The sequence below is a fragment of the Pieris napi genome, chromosome 20 (genome assembly GCF_905475465.1).
Source record: "Pieris napi chromosome 20, ilPieNapi1.2, whole genome shotgun sequence".
NCBI classification, from domain to species: domain Eukaryota; kingdom Metazoa; phylum Arthropoda; class Insecta; order Lepidoptera; family Pieridae; genus Pieris; species Pieris napi.
In genome coordinates, this window is record NC_062253.1 from 3,458,679 (window position 1) to 3,478,305 (window position 19,627).

At 31.9% G+C, this 19,627-nt stretch overlaps 1 protein-coding gene and 1 long non-coding RNA gene across 3 annotated transcripts in view; one reads left to right on the top strand and one right to left on the bottom strand.

Annotated features, from left to right (window-relative positions):
- The window catches only part of LOC125059950 (solute carrier family 2, facilitated glucose transporter member 8-like), a 36,377-nt gene that overhangs the window by 14,010 nt on the left and 2,740 nt on the right, over positions 1 to 19,627 (bottom strand). For both annotated transcript variants that reach the window (XM_047664665.1, XM_047664664.1), the window contains one exon: positions 4,793 to 4,913. In XM_047664665.1, coding sequence (XP_047520621.1) covers positions 4,793 to 4,874 — 82 coding nt within the window. In that variant the 5' untranslated portion in view covers positions 4,875 to 4,913. The remainder of the gene's footprint in view (positions 1 to 4,792; positions 4,914 to 19,627) is intronic.
- On the top strand, positions 1,939 to 2,816 carry LOC125059992. The gene is made up of 2 exons (XR_007118762.1): positions 1,939 to 2,092; positions 2,501 to 2,816. It is a non-coding gene; the product is annotated as an uncharacterized LOC125059992 (long non-coding RNA).

The window sequence follows — 19,627 nt, forward strand, 5'->3', positions numbered from 1 at the left end:
TTCTCCTAATTATAAATATACATTAAAATTTGGTTTTTAGCAAATAACCGATGAACGCACTAATCCTGCAGCCGGATCTTAGACTATTACTTCACTAACAGCGATCCCTTCATCTCTCACCTTATATTTGGAATCGCATTGCATTCTGTTAACAGAATTGAATTGCTTAAGCAATTTCATTTTACGTCTTGGTAAGTGGAGGGAGTTTGTAGGTGAATTACCAAGTTGTTGTCTATGAATATCGTGACAATTAACCAATTTTAACAATCTAGTAATAAATCTAAACGATTCTCGAATCCACTTGAACACACACAAATTCATCAAAATCGCATTAGGACTTTAATTACAAATTAAAGAAACACTTATATACTCAAATAACACCGCAAAAATCAATCTTCTATCTATAATATATTTGACAACAAAACATAATATTAATATACTTATGGCTGATTATCGAAATTATTAAAACCTATATATTTGGGGTTGTAACACACAAATATACAGTGTTAACAATATTCTTAACCTACATAATAATAATTAAAATTGATAAATAGAAAATTCTAAAAAAAAATTAAAATTTGTTATTTGGGGCAATGTACCTTTACAGCTGGCAATACCGCAATACAGCGAGGAAATTCTATAATTTTTGAAGTTATACTTCTTAAGGCGCGTTATGAAAAATTGATGAGAGTGAAATTTTACGATGCGCGCGCACCGTGACACAAAATTAACAGAATGAAGTTGCCCACGGAAGATGCTACGGCATTGGACATAATTTAAAAACAACATTCGAATAATAATAGAATTTATGTTACACTTAATGTAAGAGAATAATAATAAATATTTATTTATTTAATTTTTCAAAACATGTAAACTGAACTTTGTTGACTATAATGACTCCTTTTCCGGTCTTTGATTATTTAAATGTAATTAATTATTTGCATGCAATCAAAAACTATTTTTAATAATGCCAAAGAAGTATAACTTCTTACGCGCGTAGATAAGTACACGCACCCTTTTTTTTATCATATATTATACAAATTTCTCAGTTTAAACCTTCCCTGAATATTTCATGATCAAAATTAGCCAAATCGGTCCAGTCATTCTCTTTTTAGTTACGATGAAAGGATTTTTGGATGATTCGCTCGTTTTGGATGTCATTCTCAATCAATCATGATTGAGAATGACATTCATCAAGTAAAATGCGTACGAAGCAGTAATAATTGTGTTTATTTTCAACGCGTTGAACATAATACTTCATGAATCAGACACATGCAATTAGAGGCTTCTTTTAAAGGGAAAAAATAATTACGTATTTCCTTATAAAATGCCTAATCCAAAATTTGGTATTGGGAAAGTGGAATTCACCGATGGATAATCGATTTATATGAAACATATTTTCCTCATTTCAAATATGTGAATTATAAAATCTTATCTATGTATTATGTAGCGATTTGAGTCAAGGGTCAAGATTTGAGAGAAACTGTCGTATTTAGAAAATATTAGTTGTTTTACTCCTTTTAGCTGTACCAACATTTAATATAAATTAAATCGTAATATTCACCAAAATTCAATATTTTATTACCCCATAGTTAAGTATATGTCGCAGCCAACTAGCTTAATAAGCCATTCAATTAAAGGGCGCTGTTTAGTTAAGAGGCTAGAGTCTAGCTCTAGTTGACTGCGACATATACTCGTACTTTTATATTGAGAAGTTTAGTTTAGTTTTAAGATCGGTGCTGTAATTAAAATTTTAATTTTTTTTTCCGTTTGGGTTTGTCTTTCAGCACTAAGTTCTTTGTCTTCATTTATTTAATTTTATTTTTCTCCTGTTTTCTGTTATTGTGATGTAAATAAAGTGTTATTATTCATATGTCACTCAAGCCCCTATAAAGACCCCTCGGGGGTCTAGGCATTCGAAATGAGGAGACCAGAAAACAAGGAAATTGCTGAGCCGCACTTACTATCTTTGGTTTCCGACATGCGTCTTTGACCTAACGGTAAAATATTACCGTGCTTTGTGAGAGCATTCATCATCAGATACTGACAGCCTTTATTTCTTCGACGACGTTATTATTACAACCTACTAAAGGTGAGAACTAATTAATTAATCTGTGGAGCAACAACCTTTTTCGGTCTGGGCCTCAGGTTTCTGTATCTGTTTCATGATCATTTGTCAATCTAATAGGCAAGTAGGTGATCAGCCTCCTGTGCCTGACGCACGCCGTCGACTTTTTGTGTCTAAGACATGTCGTTTTTCTCACGATGTTTTCCTTCACCGTTCGATGTTAAATGCAACATAGAAAAAAAGCCCATTGGCCGGGGATCGAACCTACTACCTCAATGACAATCGCACGCCGAAGCCACTAGGTTTATGAAGCAATTAGCCAACTTATGGCTTTTTACATGATTATAAGCGACATTTAAACCAGATCAAACTATTATTTAAGAAAGAACTAGCAGTAAATTTAAATTTCCTGCCACTTCTCTTCTTTTGCAGGTGTGGACTGTTTTTACGCCACTATCGTATCTTAATAAGGCGCATGCGGGGGAGCCCTAACAGCGTGCTGGCGATAATGAAAATGGCGGCGGGAAGGCTGGTCCTTACATGGGTCATTGCAATTGACTGCAAGTGCCGTTTTGACGTGTCAACGTCTTATAATTCGATGGAGCCGGCTGCACGCACGAAAAAACATGACGCATGCGGCGTTACCTCGCTCTGAGGCGTTCCATTTAAGGCTTGAAGTGCAAGCGAGAGCGCGGAACGAGCGACAAAGAGGCACAATCGGCCTCCGCGTTCGGCAGCGTTCGTTCGTGACAATTGTATTTATGCGTACGAATAAATGTAACTTTATCAATTCAATTGTAATTTCCATTTACCTCCTTCTCTATATCCATACAAAATATCTATCAAACAAATAAAATTAAAATATTCTTTTGAAAAATGCAACCATTCCATCAGTTTTCTTAAGACGTTGTCACGTTCAATTATCGTCAGTAAACCGACTTTACAGACAACCGATTTTTTATTATATGATTGACTTTAAAGCTAATCTACTAATATTATATTTTGGACAATATTGTAACTATCGCAATAATAACTATATGATTATCTAGTAAAATAGATAAATTATTATTATCAATCAAGGGCGTAGAAAAGAAGAACTGGCAATTAAGTCTCCGTCACTCTTTGATGTTGCCAAGGAAAAACATTTGTTCAAATTATCTAGTTCTCAATTAAAGTCTTAACAACTTTACAACGGCCTACGTTTAATAAACAGGAATATCTATTTTTAGAGAGCAGTTCTGCAACGTGAAAAGATTTTCCTAGGATTTACTCGAATCGAACCCAACGTGTACTATGTTGGGTTTGAAAGGCAGTATTTTCTACACATATATGTATTACGTATTTGTGAAAAGCGCAACACCATTGCAACAAGACACTTGTATGGAATGAGAAAGTTTCCTCATAAAGTTTATATTTAGTCAGAGGATGGCTTCTAGATTATATATAGCCTGACAAGTTACCATGTTTTATAACAATATGATATGTCATTACTTTTAATTATTAATAAAGATCCAATGTATCTTAAGAATTTCTTACATTTGTTTCTTTAAGAAATAAATTATAAAACAATATTTTCAAATAAAAAAATGTTCCGTTTAATATCCTAATACAAATTATAATTATTATTAAATAAGTGAATATTTCCTATAAAATAAATCAGTGGCGCTACACCCTTTTTAGGTCTGGGCCTCAGATTTCTGCATCTGTTTCAATTTAATAAGCGTGATAAATCTAATAGGCAAGAAGGTTTTCAGCCTCCTGCGCCTGACAGACACACACTGTCGACTTTTTTGGTATAAGGCAAGCCGGTTTCCTTACAATGTTTTCCTTCACCGTTGAAGGGAATGTTAAATGCGCTCATAGAAAGAAAGTCCTGGTGCACAGTCGAGGATAAACCTACGACCTCAGGGATGACAGTCGCACGCTGGAGACACTAGGCCAACACTGCTCTTTCATATATCCTTGCATATATACATAAATCTTCTCTATATGTGTTTATAATTAAACTTTTCCTGGATAGCTGGACCGAATATAATTTTTGTGTGTTCAAGTGTATTCGAGAATTAATTAGTTGATTTTTTAAATATTGAAGACGTATGTTCAAGACAACGCGAACGTATCGGGTCCCCTTTGTTTTTTTGTAATTTCTGTATGTATATATTCCAAGCTTAAGGTAAAAACGAAATGTTACAATCAATGGAATAGGAAATGACGTATGTACACGAGTGGTGTTTATAAATATGAGGAAGTTGTCGAGTCATTGGAGGTTAGCAACAATATGCGTTATGAATAAATTATATGACATTTATTAGATGAATTCATTACATATTATTATCATTATTAATAAGTCTGTGACGTTTTTCGTAAACTATGTAACGTCAGTTGGATACATAATCATAGAGCTGTATTATTTAGAAAATCTAATACAAAGGTTTTTACCAAAACTATAAATAATAATAGAAATTAAAGAACACATATTTTCTTCCGGATTCCCGATGCTTTTCTTCTGTCTGTGTCATTAATTTGCAATAGAGAAGTAGAAAGTCTATGTAGCTTTCGGCATATTATGGAGTCTTTGGTAATGTGAAATAGGCGGGAGTTTATTGTAAAGCTCAGTATAATCAGGACAGTATACACTTTCATAATTATTGCGATCTAAAGAGAAAGGAAAATGCTTTATATCTATAAGTTTCATCAATATTATATTAACGATAAATTACTTACCCATAATAGCCATAAAGAATTGATTGGCGATACCGCCATGTTGAAATTTTGCGAACCATCGTAGAGGGAAGATGTCCAGCATAATGTAATTGATATTGTTACTTCAGTCTTTCATTTTTTTCTGAAACAAGACAGACAATTTTATGGTTTTAAAATGATTTTAAGTATTAATCAATTATAATAAGAATAAATCAATATATAATAATCAATAAAATAAAATATATAATATATAATAATCAATTATAGCAAGAATATTTAAAAGTAAGCTTTTTGTTTACAATTATATTTACGTTAAACTTTTCATTCATTCAGTTGAAATAAACGTACAAAAAAGTATTGAAAATTCGAGTGGGAACTAACTTAGTTCCGAAAACAATATAACATGTTACCAATCAACTAGATATTTCCTACCCTAGAATACTACGCCCTATATTATATACATATCAAAACGCTTAATTTTAACATATTAACAATGAGTAACTAAAAAAATATATTTGGAATGACAATTGAGACTAGCCATAGATTCTTAATTTGGCGGGAACTTGCGTCAGTCAATGTTCAAATGTTTTATGGTAGACGTGGGGTGAATATCAATTGTCAAGATTTTATTACCTACGCTGTGGAAAATTGTAATTTTTGCCTAAAGGTGCGCTTACACGGGCAATTAAAATTGCTCAATTCCAGTCAATACTCGTCAATTATGACGTCACGACTACATCAAGCAATTTACGGCAACGGCAACAAGCATCAATACTGCGCAATACAATATTGAGCGATATGGCACAACTTCATCAACTAGGCAATACTGTCATACACGAGCATTTCAGTATTCGCTCGCTATGGACGACATTATTCTTGCTGCGGCGGCTTGTAGCGCTTTTTTTATTATTAATTAAAAACAAAAAAGAAAGAAAAGGAAAAGGCGTCTGGTGCGTCAAATCTGGGTGCGATCGTTTTTGGCAAAGAGGCCGCAATTTTCATTGTGAAAATAAAATTAAACAATTAAAGAAAAAAATAATTAATTCATTAAATTTTAAATTTATTATTTTTTTAATTTTTCTTTAATTCTTTGATTTAATTGTTTTTTTTTTCAAGAATTAGATAATATATTATTCAAAAACTTAACTAGAATGTCACGAACATACTTTGAATTACTTTTGAATAAAGTAATTAGAAATTATTATTATTTAGACCTCTCGCTGTCCCCGCGGAAGCAAGACGGCAAGCCGCAAAACAAACAAGTGCGAATGAGACATATACAAAAATTGGTAGGAATTTCCAAGTCCATTGGATATTCGTCAATTCGTATCTGCGACATTGAGCGATATGAAATATCTGGAGCAATTACAAGCAATATCGCCGAAATAATTTATTGAAATTTATTGAATTTATTGAAATTGCTCCATTAATTGCTCCAGATCGGTCCATTCGTATCGCCGAGCAATTATTTCCCTCGTGTAAGCGCACCATAAAAGAGATTTTGGAGTCTGTAGAAAAGATTGCTTAGAATCATGTCATGTCATTACTATTTATATAACGTTATGTTTTCTTGTTAACAAAGATTATTGATACCGTACGACGTGAACAATAGTGAATGCCATGTATGTTTTTTTAAAACAAAAATTTTACCTTATTACGTAATATCACAATGAATGTAACACAAAAAAAGACAAACGCCTTTTTTAATGGGACACTTGTCAAGATTGTCTATACATTCATACTTAGTCTAGTCTCTGTCTACGATAAATCTATGAAATTTTACTACAATATCCGCTGTTGAAACTGAAGCAGACTGCATCACACCGGAATCGTTTTACGGAACTTAAATATCAATTTATTTGTTTGTCTCTAGTAAATGCTCGTTATTGATTAATGTTTATTAGTGACAAATAATCTAGATATAAACCGAAAGAACTTGCGACCAGAGGATATAACAAGCAGAGTAGTGTACACGCAAAATTACTTCTGAACGAAGTATTTTTATAAAAATATGTATGCTGGTATTTTTTATATCACAGGGCAAATGAGCAGGGAGTGCTAGGCCTCGCAAGTGCGTTGTCTGCCTTTTATTGAATTGATAAGTTAGTTCGTCTCATTTAATAAAAAAACGATAGTATCATCAATCACTGACTGTGCCGTTTCTACGCAGTTATCAGATTGTTATAAATAATACCCGAATAACAATTTAAAAAATAAAAATTCTTGTGATATAATAATGTCTGGATAAAAAGTATAGCAACACGTCCTATAGTAAATAGGATTGCTTCGAATAAGGATAATAATATGACTATCAGAGAGTGGTGCATTATCTAGTGGCTCAAGTATTCTCAGGAAATGCCACCAGTCTTACGACAGCCTCACGACATGGCGAATAAGGACTGTCATTAAGTGCTGCCCAAGCATGGGAAGCAGCGTACTAGCGTCTCCTCAGATGGACCTCCAGAAAAGGAGAACAGCTGAGAGATAGAGTCACGATAAACAGGACCCAAATGGTTGTCGTATTGCGATTGCCAACCTGCCATTGTTGGCATAGCAATTACGGCTGTTTCTTCCCCTCCATCAACTGTGTCATGACAACCACAATATCGGGCGTACTTGATTAAAAAGGGGAACACCTACGTCCATAAATGGTCCAAATAAAGAGGCTGATGGCAAAGCAGCTACATTTTTATTTGCAAAACTTTTTGAAGCGTATCCAGGACTAAACTGAAGTACAAATGGGCATCGTTCGAAAAGATCAGTAAGCTGTAAAGGTGGGTACTGACCAACGTTACGAGGTGTAACGTAACACGTTACACAGCGAGCATTCGTGCAGTCAGTACGTCGTGTTACGGAGAAACCAGCGAGCAACGAGCCGCTCGTTGCTCGCTTTGAGTGCTCCACCCGGCTGTCGGTTTTTTGGCGAATCCTTTGAGTGTTAGTGTGTTTAGTGTTACGCGTAACGCTGTTCGATCAGTACGCTCTTGGAAGTCGTCCCGAGCGCACGCGCGAGTAATCACACGTCATTACACCTCGTAACTTTGGTCAGTTCCCGCCTTAATAAACAAAAATTATCGAATTGACATATACAAATACTTGACAAAACTATGGTAAAATCACATGCAATAATAAGAATTTATTACCTTTAACACAATAAAATACATAAATATTTGATTGCATTATTGAACAATATTTTGTGACGAATTGCCTTATCAAAACGAAACCATTGTTTGATCGTTTTATAACTCAAAAAATTGTTAAACCATATCAAAGTCTATCGATATGGAAATCTGGACAATGGTTGTATTGTTAGATTTCCACAGAATAAACTAAATGTTGTTTAGTAAATGTGATTTGATTGCGGGTCTAAAAATATAGCAAAGTAGATTTGATATTAGTCCCGTGTACCTAAATTGTAAATTGGAGGAAATAATTTAAGAGATCAGAGGCGAACACGTCAAGGTCTTGGAGCAACTACAATCTTATATCTTATCTTGTTCATATTAATAACGTAATAGTCTATTACGCGATTCTGTAAATAAAAAAAAAAGTGTGTGTGTACAAAGTACACATGTCAGAAGTTAAACTTCAGTGGCAAACTAATCTTGAAGTGTTATTCATATCTATCTATATCTACCACCATTCGATGCGAAATTTTTCCTAGATGGTTTATGGCTTTTATTTATTTATTTTTATTTATTTATTAAATTCCAACGTTCCTTCATTTTTTTATTGCTGTTTTACTTTTATGAAAATTTATCCATACGGACTTCACCGCGAAAACATTCGGGGAGGCTTCCTAGAACCTCTAAACGTCAACATCTGTTAAAAACTCGATTTTCGAAATATTTCAATTTTCTTAGCGGGAAGTTAAAAAGAAGAATAATAAAAATATGAAAAAAAAATAAAATACTGAAACATAACATTTATTTTAATTCGTCCAGCAAAGCGGGCGCGAAACGGCTAGTTGTTATACAAATCGAAAAGTTTAGATTTCCGATACTTAGAGGGACGGAAAAAGGAAGATATGTTAGGAATTTAATGAATTTAATTGTCATTAAAATATTAAGTGTCGAATAATAAATAAACATAACAAATAATAAATGATAAATGATAAATGACAAATGACAAATGACAAATGACAAATGACAAATGACAAATGACAAATGACAAATGACAAATGACAAATGACAAATGACAAATGACAAATGACAAATGACAAATGACAAATGACAAATGACAAATGACAAATGACAAATGACAAATGACAAATGACAAATGACAAATGACAAATGACAAATGACAAATGACAAATGACAAATGAAAAATGAAAAATGAAAAATGAAAAATGAAAAATGAAAAATGAAAAATGAAAAATGAAAAATGAAAAATGAAAAATGAAAAATGAAAAATGAAAAATGAAAAATGAAAAATGAAAAATGAAAAATGAAAAATGAAAAATGAAAAATGAAAAATGGCAAATGACAAATGACAAACTAATCTTGAAGTGTTATTCATATCTATCTATATCTACCACCATTCGATGCGAAATTTTTCCTAGATGGTTTATGGCTTTTATTTATTTATTTTTTATTTTTATTTATTTATTAAATTCCAACGTTCCTTCATTTTTTTATTGCTGTTTTACTTTTATGAAAATTTATCCATACGGACTTCACCGCGGAAACATTCGGGGAGGCTTCCTAGAACCTCTAAACGTCAACATCTGTTAAAAACTCGATTTTCGAAATATTTCAATTTTCTTAGCGGGAAGTTAAAAAGAAGAATAATAAAAATATGAAAAAAAAATAAAATACTGAAACATAACATTTATTTTAATTCGTCCAGCAAAGCGGGCGCGAAACGGCTAGTTGTTATACAAATCGAAAAGTTTAGATTTCCGATACTTAGAGGGACGGAAAAAGGAAGATATGTTAGGAATTTAATGAATTTAATTGTCATTAAAATATTAAGTGTCGAATAATAAATGACAAATGACAAATGACAAATGACAAATGACAAATGACAAATGACAAATGACAAATGACAAATGACAAATGACAAATGACAAATGACAAATGACAAATGACAAATGACAAATGACAAATGACAAATGACAAATGACAAATGACAACGCGTCACATGTTTCGGTTACGCGTCACATTTGACCGTTACGCGCGTCTTTTTCTTGTCCCTACTAGGGTTGATTAAAGAGATTCTAAACCATTAATAACAAAAATGTATAATAACTATAACAATGATACTAAAAATTCTATTACAATTTATGAAATTCTGTAATAATCTTAGTGGTAATAAGGTAAAATGAAATAATTGTATTATTTGTATTCAAGTCTATGATATTAAAAGCCTTTTGTTAAACTTTATCTAATTTAACCAATTTCTGTTAAGTTGCATATAGATAATTTTTCGAAAAATAAGGTCATAAAGAAGTTTCACTTCTAACGTGTGTACCTACACTAGTACACGCACATTTTTTTATTATTATTTATCATTTATTATTCGACACTTAATATTTTAATGACAATTAAATTCATTAAATTCCTAACATATTATCTTCCTTTTTCCGTCCCTCTAAGTATCGAAAACTTTTAGATTTGTATAAATATGAACAACACTTCAAGATTAGTTTGCCACTGAAGTTTCACTTCTGACATGTGTACTTTGTACAGACACACTTTTTTTTATTACAATCCAAAAAATACCAGTATTAAAATACTTTCTAGATGTATGTAAATAGTTTTGGAGATATATCGAAAAATTATCGATTATAAAATTAAACTTCACTGCCACGTGAGCATACACTAACAAAAGCATTGATAAGCTAAAATATACAGCTGTAGTTCGTGTACTTAAGACTCGCAACTTCAGTGTTCGTTACCTCTTATAGTCTAGTCGACAAGTTGAAAATGGAACAAAATAGAGATACTACTCTTAAAATTATGTGCGATAGCTCATTGGATCCGGAATGACGTCTAGAAAAATGTGCTAAAAGCGTGTATTAGCACATAAAAAATTGCAAAAGTTATAGACAATTAAAGATGAAAAAAAAATGGCATTTAGTTTTTTGCCAATATTTAATAAACTATTAATATTTAAGAAATTTCAAATAAAGATTCTGAAAGAGGAGGAAATTTCCAATAAAAAACTTTTGACTCCCGGAAATCTATCTCCATTATTTATAATGTTAATTTAACGCTGAAAATAGGTCTGCGGGTGACATTTTTAGGATTCGCGCGTGGCGTCAAAAGCGACTACGGCACATTAATTAATTTATTTAAGGTATTGAATTTTTTTTTTTAAATTTGAAAAAATTATGGTGTGTTCTGAACACTATAATTAATTTATTCCCGCTGAAAATTTTACTTAAAGTTAATTTTTCAACAAGTTATTATATATTATATATATATATTGTTAACTAACGAAATTTTCTCGAACGACCGTCTTAATTGTAAGTGAAAAAAAATGTTTTAATAATGGTCGTAAAAATATTTCGCTTCGTAGAGCCTTTCTTACATACATACTTAACAAGATCGTGCCATAAAAGTTAAAAAAATATTTATACTTTGTTTATAACAATTTTTTTACTTAAACAAAAACTTAAAAATCCATGTAATGTTGTTAAAAAAAATTTTTTTTTTCTAAATCATCATATAATCGTTTTTTTATGAATACAAGATGTTTATTGATTTGCAAAAAAAAAATTCCCGCCATTTGTTGATAAACTTTTTTTAAACAGATTGATTAAATCAATGTTTTTTAAAAAAAATTTGACACAACTTTATTACATTTATACATTACATACTTTATTACAACATTTATACATTACATACTTTATTATTTTTATTACATTACATACTTTATTACAACAACTTGGTAAGTTAATAAACAATAGAATTGTTGATTAAAAAAAATTTTTTTTTCTGTTACTTTATAGAGGACTATCAATTATGATTTTTAGAAAAAAAAAATTTCTTAACTAATTATTTAAACAATAGAAAATTAAAAAAAACGATTATAAACAATTGAAAATTGTTATTAAGGAAAAATTTTTTTTTTAAAAATCATAAAATTTTTAATGTAATAAAGTTGTGTCAAATTTTTTTTAAAAAACATTGATTTAATCAATCTGTTTAAAAAAAATTTATCAACAAATGGCGGGAATTTTTTTTTTGCAAATCAATAAATATCTTGTATTCATAAAAAAACGATTATATGATGATTTAGAAAAAAAAAATTTTTTTTAACAATATTACATGGATTTTTAAGTTTTTGTTTAAGTAAAAAAATTGTTATAAACAAAGTATAAATATTTTTTTAACTTTTATGGCACGATCTTGTTAAGTATGTATGTAAGAAAGGCTCTACGAAGCGAAATATTTTTACGACCATTATTAAAACATTTTTTTTCACTTACAATTAAGACGGTCGTTCGAGAAAATTTCGTTAGTTAACAATTATTTAACTTGTTGAAAAATTAACTTTAAGTAAAATTTTCAGCGGGAATAAATTAATTATAGTGTTCAGAACACACCATAATTTTTTCAAATTTAAAAAAAAAAATTCAATACCTTAAATAAATTAATTAATGTGCCGTAGTCGCTTTTGACGCCACGCGCGAATCCTAAAAATGTCACCCGCAGACCTATTTTCAGCGTTAAATTAACATTATAAATAATGGAGATAGATTTCCGGGAGTCAAAAGTTTTTTATTGGAAATTTCCTCCTCTTTCAGAATCTTTATTTGAAATTTCTTAAATATTAATAGTTTATTAAATATTGGCAAAAAACTAAATGCCATTTTTTTTTCATCTTTAATTGTCTATAACTTTTGCAATTTTTTATGTGCTAATACACGCTTTTAGCACATTTTTCTAGACGTCATTCCGGATCCAATGAGCTATCGCACATAATTTTAAGAGTAGTATCTCTATTTTGTTCCATTTTCAACTTGTCGACTAGACTATTAAGGCCGATTTACATTATTTTAGTGTTTAGTTGAGTGCTTTAGGATAGTACTTTAGGTGAAACATGTAAACGCTACTTGCTTCTACTGACTACTTACGTACGGTTCTACTTGACTTTCAAGTTGAATCAAAATAGAATCGCTTTTTATTTTTGTTTCTATTTGTTCTATCGCTTTTTATTTTTGTTTCTAGTTCTTCTATTTGTTCCATAACTAAAGTTAGTATTTTGCGTAGAATAGAGCGTATTTGCCGACGTCGTTGCGCGTTCATTGTGGCGCTGTAATGATACTCTACTGGAAGACATGTCAACGTTCACTCGCAACGCACTAAAGAACTTGCCTTTCAAGTTGTACTAAAGCACTCTCCTAAACACTAAGATAATGTAAATCGGCCTTTAAGCTTAGAAAGCCTGTATGAAGCAAGTCAGAACACTTTGTCGGCGGTTAGACACGAGGAACTCTTTTGGCGGTTATTAATGATGATCTATAGCATTGACACTGACGCCTAAGTAGCGTCCGGCAAATTACGCGTACGTAATGTATGTCGGCGGGCACTACGCACGCAAATTGCCGTCAAGATTCTTCTCTCATAGCCCGCCGAGGGGGTTTTATCGGCAGATCTATAGTGTTCGTACTTTCATAGACATACGTTATCATGATATAATATTATGTTTATTTACTACAAGCAATGCCCCGCGATTTCACTCGCGTAGATACCGATATCGTGGTAGTGATCGTCGTAACATTATTGACGTAAAATGTCCGTTAGTAAATTTAAATAATCTACAGGTATTGAAACATTCTTGATTTCTAATAGGTAATTAAATATTTTTTTAATCAGTCCAGGAATTTTTAGCTTGATTATTATAGATTGTTAAAAACAGCGCAAGCAATGACATGCCTATGTGGATCAGTGAAGATGCAGCTTTCTAATGGTGAAATAATTTTTGAAATCAGTCCTGTAGTTTTTGTATGAAAACATTACAAACATACATACAAAAACAAATGTTTACTCTTTATATGATTTTCTATTGTTTTATCATCTATGATGAGGATAAACACGTGAGTTGATCCAATGTCATTTTATCTTTTAGAGACTACTTGACTTGTACCTTGATGAGGTAACGACACTTTGGTAATGAGTGGCTAAATTCAATGCCAAAAAGTTTATCGACTTTAATCGCTTTAAATGGTCTCTTAACTTTGAAATCTTCAACAGTATGTCTAGGTTACATACTATAGTCGTATTTTTAATTAGACGAAGCCAACTGACAGTAGCTAATGTCACTTTGTAAAATAATGTTGCCACATTTAAAGTAATAGTGATGCATTCAGTTCTTGTTCAATCAGATGAATGAACAATGAGTGTGAATAGTCAATCATTTCAAACAATAAAAGAATGTTATTTCTATTTCAAAATTGTATAAAAGTTCTCTGATATAAGTTAGGTACTAGTACTATGTAACTACAATCAGTTTTTTGACGTCTTATATCAAAGCGCGGCGCGGCGACTAGTGCCATCACCGATCATTAATTCAGAGGTTTTTACTTTGTCACAACACTATTTTTATTTCATTAAAAACTGACAACACCGTAAACGTCAGTTGATATCGTCTAATTAAAAATTCGACTATAGTGATAGATTAGTGTCTAACCTCGATTGAATGAAACGATTTTGTATATCTATACATATAAATATACATTGACGGTCTTACTAATAAAAAATCACTATACATGCGTTATGACAAGGTGATAGTAATTCAGTGAATAGAGCTTGTACAGGGCATAAACACCTCTTTGACCAATAATCGATGTGTATTGGTTGAATAACAAAACGACCCTTATTTATTGTTACCCTGGCAACCCGCCGTGTTTGATTGACGTTTGATTTAATAATTTTGAGACAACTCATAATTCTAATGTAAGTTGTATTTATTTTATCAACCAAAGCAATTATATACACATTTACTCAATATATTAATAACATTTTATTATTTGCAGCTAATAGAAACTCCAAAACCTCAGACAAAGAGGACTAGAATTTTACATAAAAAGCCGCGTTCTGCAGTACAAAAGTTAGAAGAGTTAGTATCAATGTGATAGAGAAAGGACTATTTCATTCAAAAACCCTCAACGATCATACTTAAATTTTTTAGGCATCTCAAATAGTGGAAAGTGCCAAACTCCGCAACACGGTAGTGTTCCAGTGTTTCCAGGAAGAGCACGAAACAAAACAAAGGCAGATGGCTGAAACACATGAGCTCAAACAGAAGCGACTCGCCGAAGCTCACGAAAGGGCTAGACAGAAGCATCTTCTAAGGCTCAAATTGTTACAGCAGCAATTAAATAAATAATTATATACTTATAAAAAAAATAAAAACCCCGTTTTAAATGAAATATAACTTTTTATTTATTTCAAGTCCTTAACTATCCACACCTATGTAAATAAAACAGCCTTAAAAATATGTTTCAATAAAAGCAGCTCTAGCAGCTTGTCTAGCCAGATTGCTTGAGGGCGTCTAGGTTGGCCTTGGTTCTTCTGGAGCATTCTCAGTGTCATCAAACGTAACATCCAGGTCTTCTTTGATATCAATAGCAATATTGTGGAGGATTGCCAGTGCTACTATATATAATTTGGCATTTTCTAATGACACTGAGAAGCCATGAAGAAGACACCTAAATCGAAAACCCTCCACCTCTAGTACTCTTTTCGACATCAGCTCGCACTCTGTCACAGATCTTCATAACATACTTCTTTGAAAAGCGGTATTTTGTTTTGAAATCGCCATGCGAAAGTAATAACGGATTGCACCGAGTTTGGTATGTTCTTTGACTTTCCTTGGAGGCGGCAAATCTTCAATCGTATGTATTAGCTGCATATCAATATTATCTAAATCTTCTATTTGATCTATAAAATCTATTTTCAACAAACACAAATATCTACTAACTTAAATCTTTCCTTGAACTAAACAGTCAAAAAAATGCTGTCAAACGCGAAATCAGATGAAATTACGCAATTTTTGTCTTATACACCCGTTAAACTAGGCCTCTGCGTTGTATAAGCATTGTACAAGTCTTCATACAAACCAGACACTTGTTATAACAGCAGTATACATCAACCTTGTCAATTCAGACATTATTAGTAACATTTTTCTTATAACAGGCTTATACGATGTGCATAAATCTTTATTAGTAAGACCGTGAGTGTTTAATTCTACTTTGGCCTATTGTTCTTGTGGTCACTGTTTTTTAGGAACAGAGGATAAATGGGCAGAAGGCTATTGATTGAATTAAGTACCTAATACGGACGGTGATTTTTGGAAGGACCGAAACTTAACAAACTATGACTCTCGTATATCATGTCATGTTTTTGAAAGGCAGATATTAATGATAATAGAGGTTTAAATTTTGTAAAAGCTGAGATCTGAAAAATCTAAGAAGTGGTGGTGGGCAAGCCCCCGAATGAAACCGATAGACCCGCAGGCTTCTTGAACGGAGACCTCGGAAGAACAATGAACGCGCGGCCGATACATAGAGGCCAGTGCAGGGCGTACTGAAGGAATACAGAGGACGCCTACGCCCAGAAATGGAACAAATAAAGAGGCTGGTGGTGATGATGATTCACACTTTAATGTTTACGATTTAACGGTTATTTGGGACATTTAGGATGTATATATAAACTTCTATTAATGATAATTTAATTAACAACTTTGGGGGTCTTCCCCCAAAGCCCCTTCTTAAATAAGTAGTCATAAATTCAATAGTTAAGACACAGATACGTCTTTGTTATGTTTAATATTTCAACATGGAGTTTTATCATTACTCGCATTCGTTTGTTTAGATGAAAATTATAGGCCGGTGAATGTGCTGGCCTCGGTCTATAACATGTTATTGCAAACCGGATATCTGAGCCAATTAAGGGGTATGTCAAACAAATGAGTCGGTTTTTTTATAAACCGATATTATCGGTTATTTATAAAGCGTATGAATTATAAAGCGGTGATATAATTAAAAACGTTTAATTTGTAATAGCGCTTATTAGCTATCTGTAAAGCTAAATATTATGCCCTATATATATATATCTAGTTCTTCTTCTTCTAGTGCCATCTCCTTGTGAAGGTTGGCGATCATCATGGCTATTTTAATTTTGGATGCCGCGCTTCTAAACAATCACTTGGTCTATCTACTTATAACGTTATCATTCTCTATTTTGCATTTATTATTAATATAAATATATTAAACTTAAATAAGTTATTCCTGAATTCACCAGATAATAAACTGAACTAAACGCGAATATTATTAACGGTAACGCTACCAAATTAGATTTTTCAGATATAATTTTTTTTTGCTTCCAAATTCACCACGCAGAGCACCCGGTCTTTTATGACTTAGGTTCCAAGAGAGGTTCAAGAAAATGCCGCTTCCAGACTCAAAACATTTAGGATAAGATTCAGAGTTTGAAGTATGTCAAAATCCAATATATTTGATATTCTAAGTGGAGAACCAGACACGGTATAATATAATTATTATTTTATTTAATAGTTGCAAAAGTTTGCGATAGGCTTAATGTGGAACAAAGTGAAAGTAGGCTGTGGGTTTTTCCGATTATTCAATCATCTCAAATGAACCAATAAAAAAAATTTTTCTCATTAAAAACTTTTCAACTAATACCTACGGGAGTTTACGTTTAAAGAGTGAGTCCATGTTGACATGTGCCCAGAGAGCATTGGCGGAGCTATCTAACAATAAAAAAGATTCACATAATACGAAGCGACAAAAACTAAGGACACGCTTTATAACTGAAATGGAAATGGCTAGGCCATATTGCAAGGTGTACAGACCGAATATGGACCGCCGAAGACCTCCAGGGAACAAACATGTGGAAAAACCACATATGATATAGAATATATCTGTGAAGAAACAAAATCAGATCCAAATGGAAAGATCTGCCCTGCGATTCTGTAACTCACTTTTCGAACTCACACAGCGGTTTTCGCATCGGCGGTCGCTCTCAAATCAGTCGTGAAGCAGTCATTTTATGATTTGGCATTCTGAAAAGGTGGGAGCTTGTAGTTTATTGTTTATCAGCAGCTGGAAGTTAACCCAAATGAGTCCATACTGCAAGACACGAAGCAATAAAAATAACTAACCTAGACTAAGTGTGAATTAAATAACAAAACTTACAGTCATTTGATATGTAAATAGTAATTAAATTATAGTAATTTAAGTTTTTAGTTTGTTATTAATATTTTTTTTTTGTATTACTTTAGATTAAGGATTCTGCACTTCTCGCACGCATCATGTGTCTTTTTTTTTAGTTTTTCTCTTAACTAGGGTTGCCTGGAAGAGATCGCTTTTTAGCGATAAGGCCGCCCGTTGCATCCCTTATAATTTTTATGTATTGTGTTTCCTATATTATTAGCAACGAAGTGTAAATAAATAAAATAAAAAATAGTATGGAATTAAAGTGGCTTTATTATATCATTACAACATTCACTCACATAAGAAAATATACTAATACATTAAGCTAGCTTATACATTAATTATCTCTCTGTATCGGCCGCGCGGTGTTTTGTTCTGCCGAGGTCTCAAAAAACCAGCAAGTCCTTCGGTTTTATTACTTGCGTGCTATGTGGTTTGTCCACCACGACTTAGATATTGCGACAGTTTATAATTGTGTAATGTATGACACAATTCATTTATATTATATTAACAAAAAAATACAACAATGCAAGAAACAGAGGACTTATTAAATTAAGTACTAGTTAAAACAAAATCTATAACAAAGTTGTTATAGATACTGTAAACTTATGTTTGGAAACTATGGATTATTTCAAATTTGATGTTGTCACAAATAGATGGGATCAAGAGGAATGTTTCGATGTAACTTGACGACTAAACAAATTCGCTGCCTGTTTACGACAGAGTCATTAAGAGAAATATTTATATAATATCTATAAACTTCATCGTTGTATGTAGATGTTTAAAATTATGTTCATCTATGGTAATATATTTCAAATAATAAAATAATTTTGCATCTGATCAATATATTCTTGAAGCCTTGTAGTAATGTACAAAAAAATATAAACGATTTTAAAACAAATGGTGACTTTTACCAGTATAATACTCGAACAGAACAAAACAGAAAAAATTAATTGTATTTGTTTTTACAACAAACTCCCAAGCGAAATTAGAGAAAAAAGCGTAAAAGCGTAAAGCGCTTTTTATAAATTTGAAATGATCCTAATCTTTGGGATGATTTGTTCCAGTTCAAATAATTATGGCTTCTCTGACTTACTAATAATTTGTATAATTCAAAACTTGGCGAATTAAAAGAGTGACGGAGAGTTTCTTGCCAGTTCTTCTTGCCCACTCTACGCCCTTGACTTGCGAACTGGTAGTATTTATTATTAACGAATTTAGAATCAATCTAACATCTTTTCTGTTGACGTTCATAAGTGTACTTAAGGTTACCTATATAAATAAAGTTATTTGAGTTTGAGGTTGAGTTTACAACTTAAAAATTATATTATGTAATCATTAACTAGAATAGTCTATAAATAATAAATAACGATTTGCGGTTAGATGTACTAGGTTAGCGCAACTGGTTCATTACAATTGAAAATCCTTTTATAAAATTCAAACAAATATTAAACACCATATATATATTAACAGTAATGTTTTTAAGACTTTTTTTATTCTTAACTTACATAGAAGATAATAATAATAATTAAAAATAGATAAATAGAAAATAAATACAACTTTAAAACGTTTGGTCTCTGTGGCAGTCTACCTTTAACGCTGGCAGCATTCATTGCTGAATTGCGATACTTATTCGTTGAGTGAAGAAAGAGTGCACTTGAATCTCACAG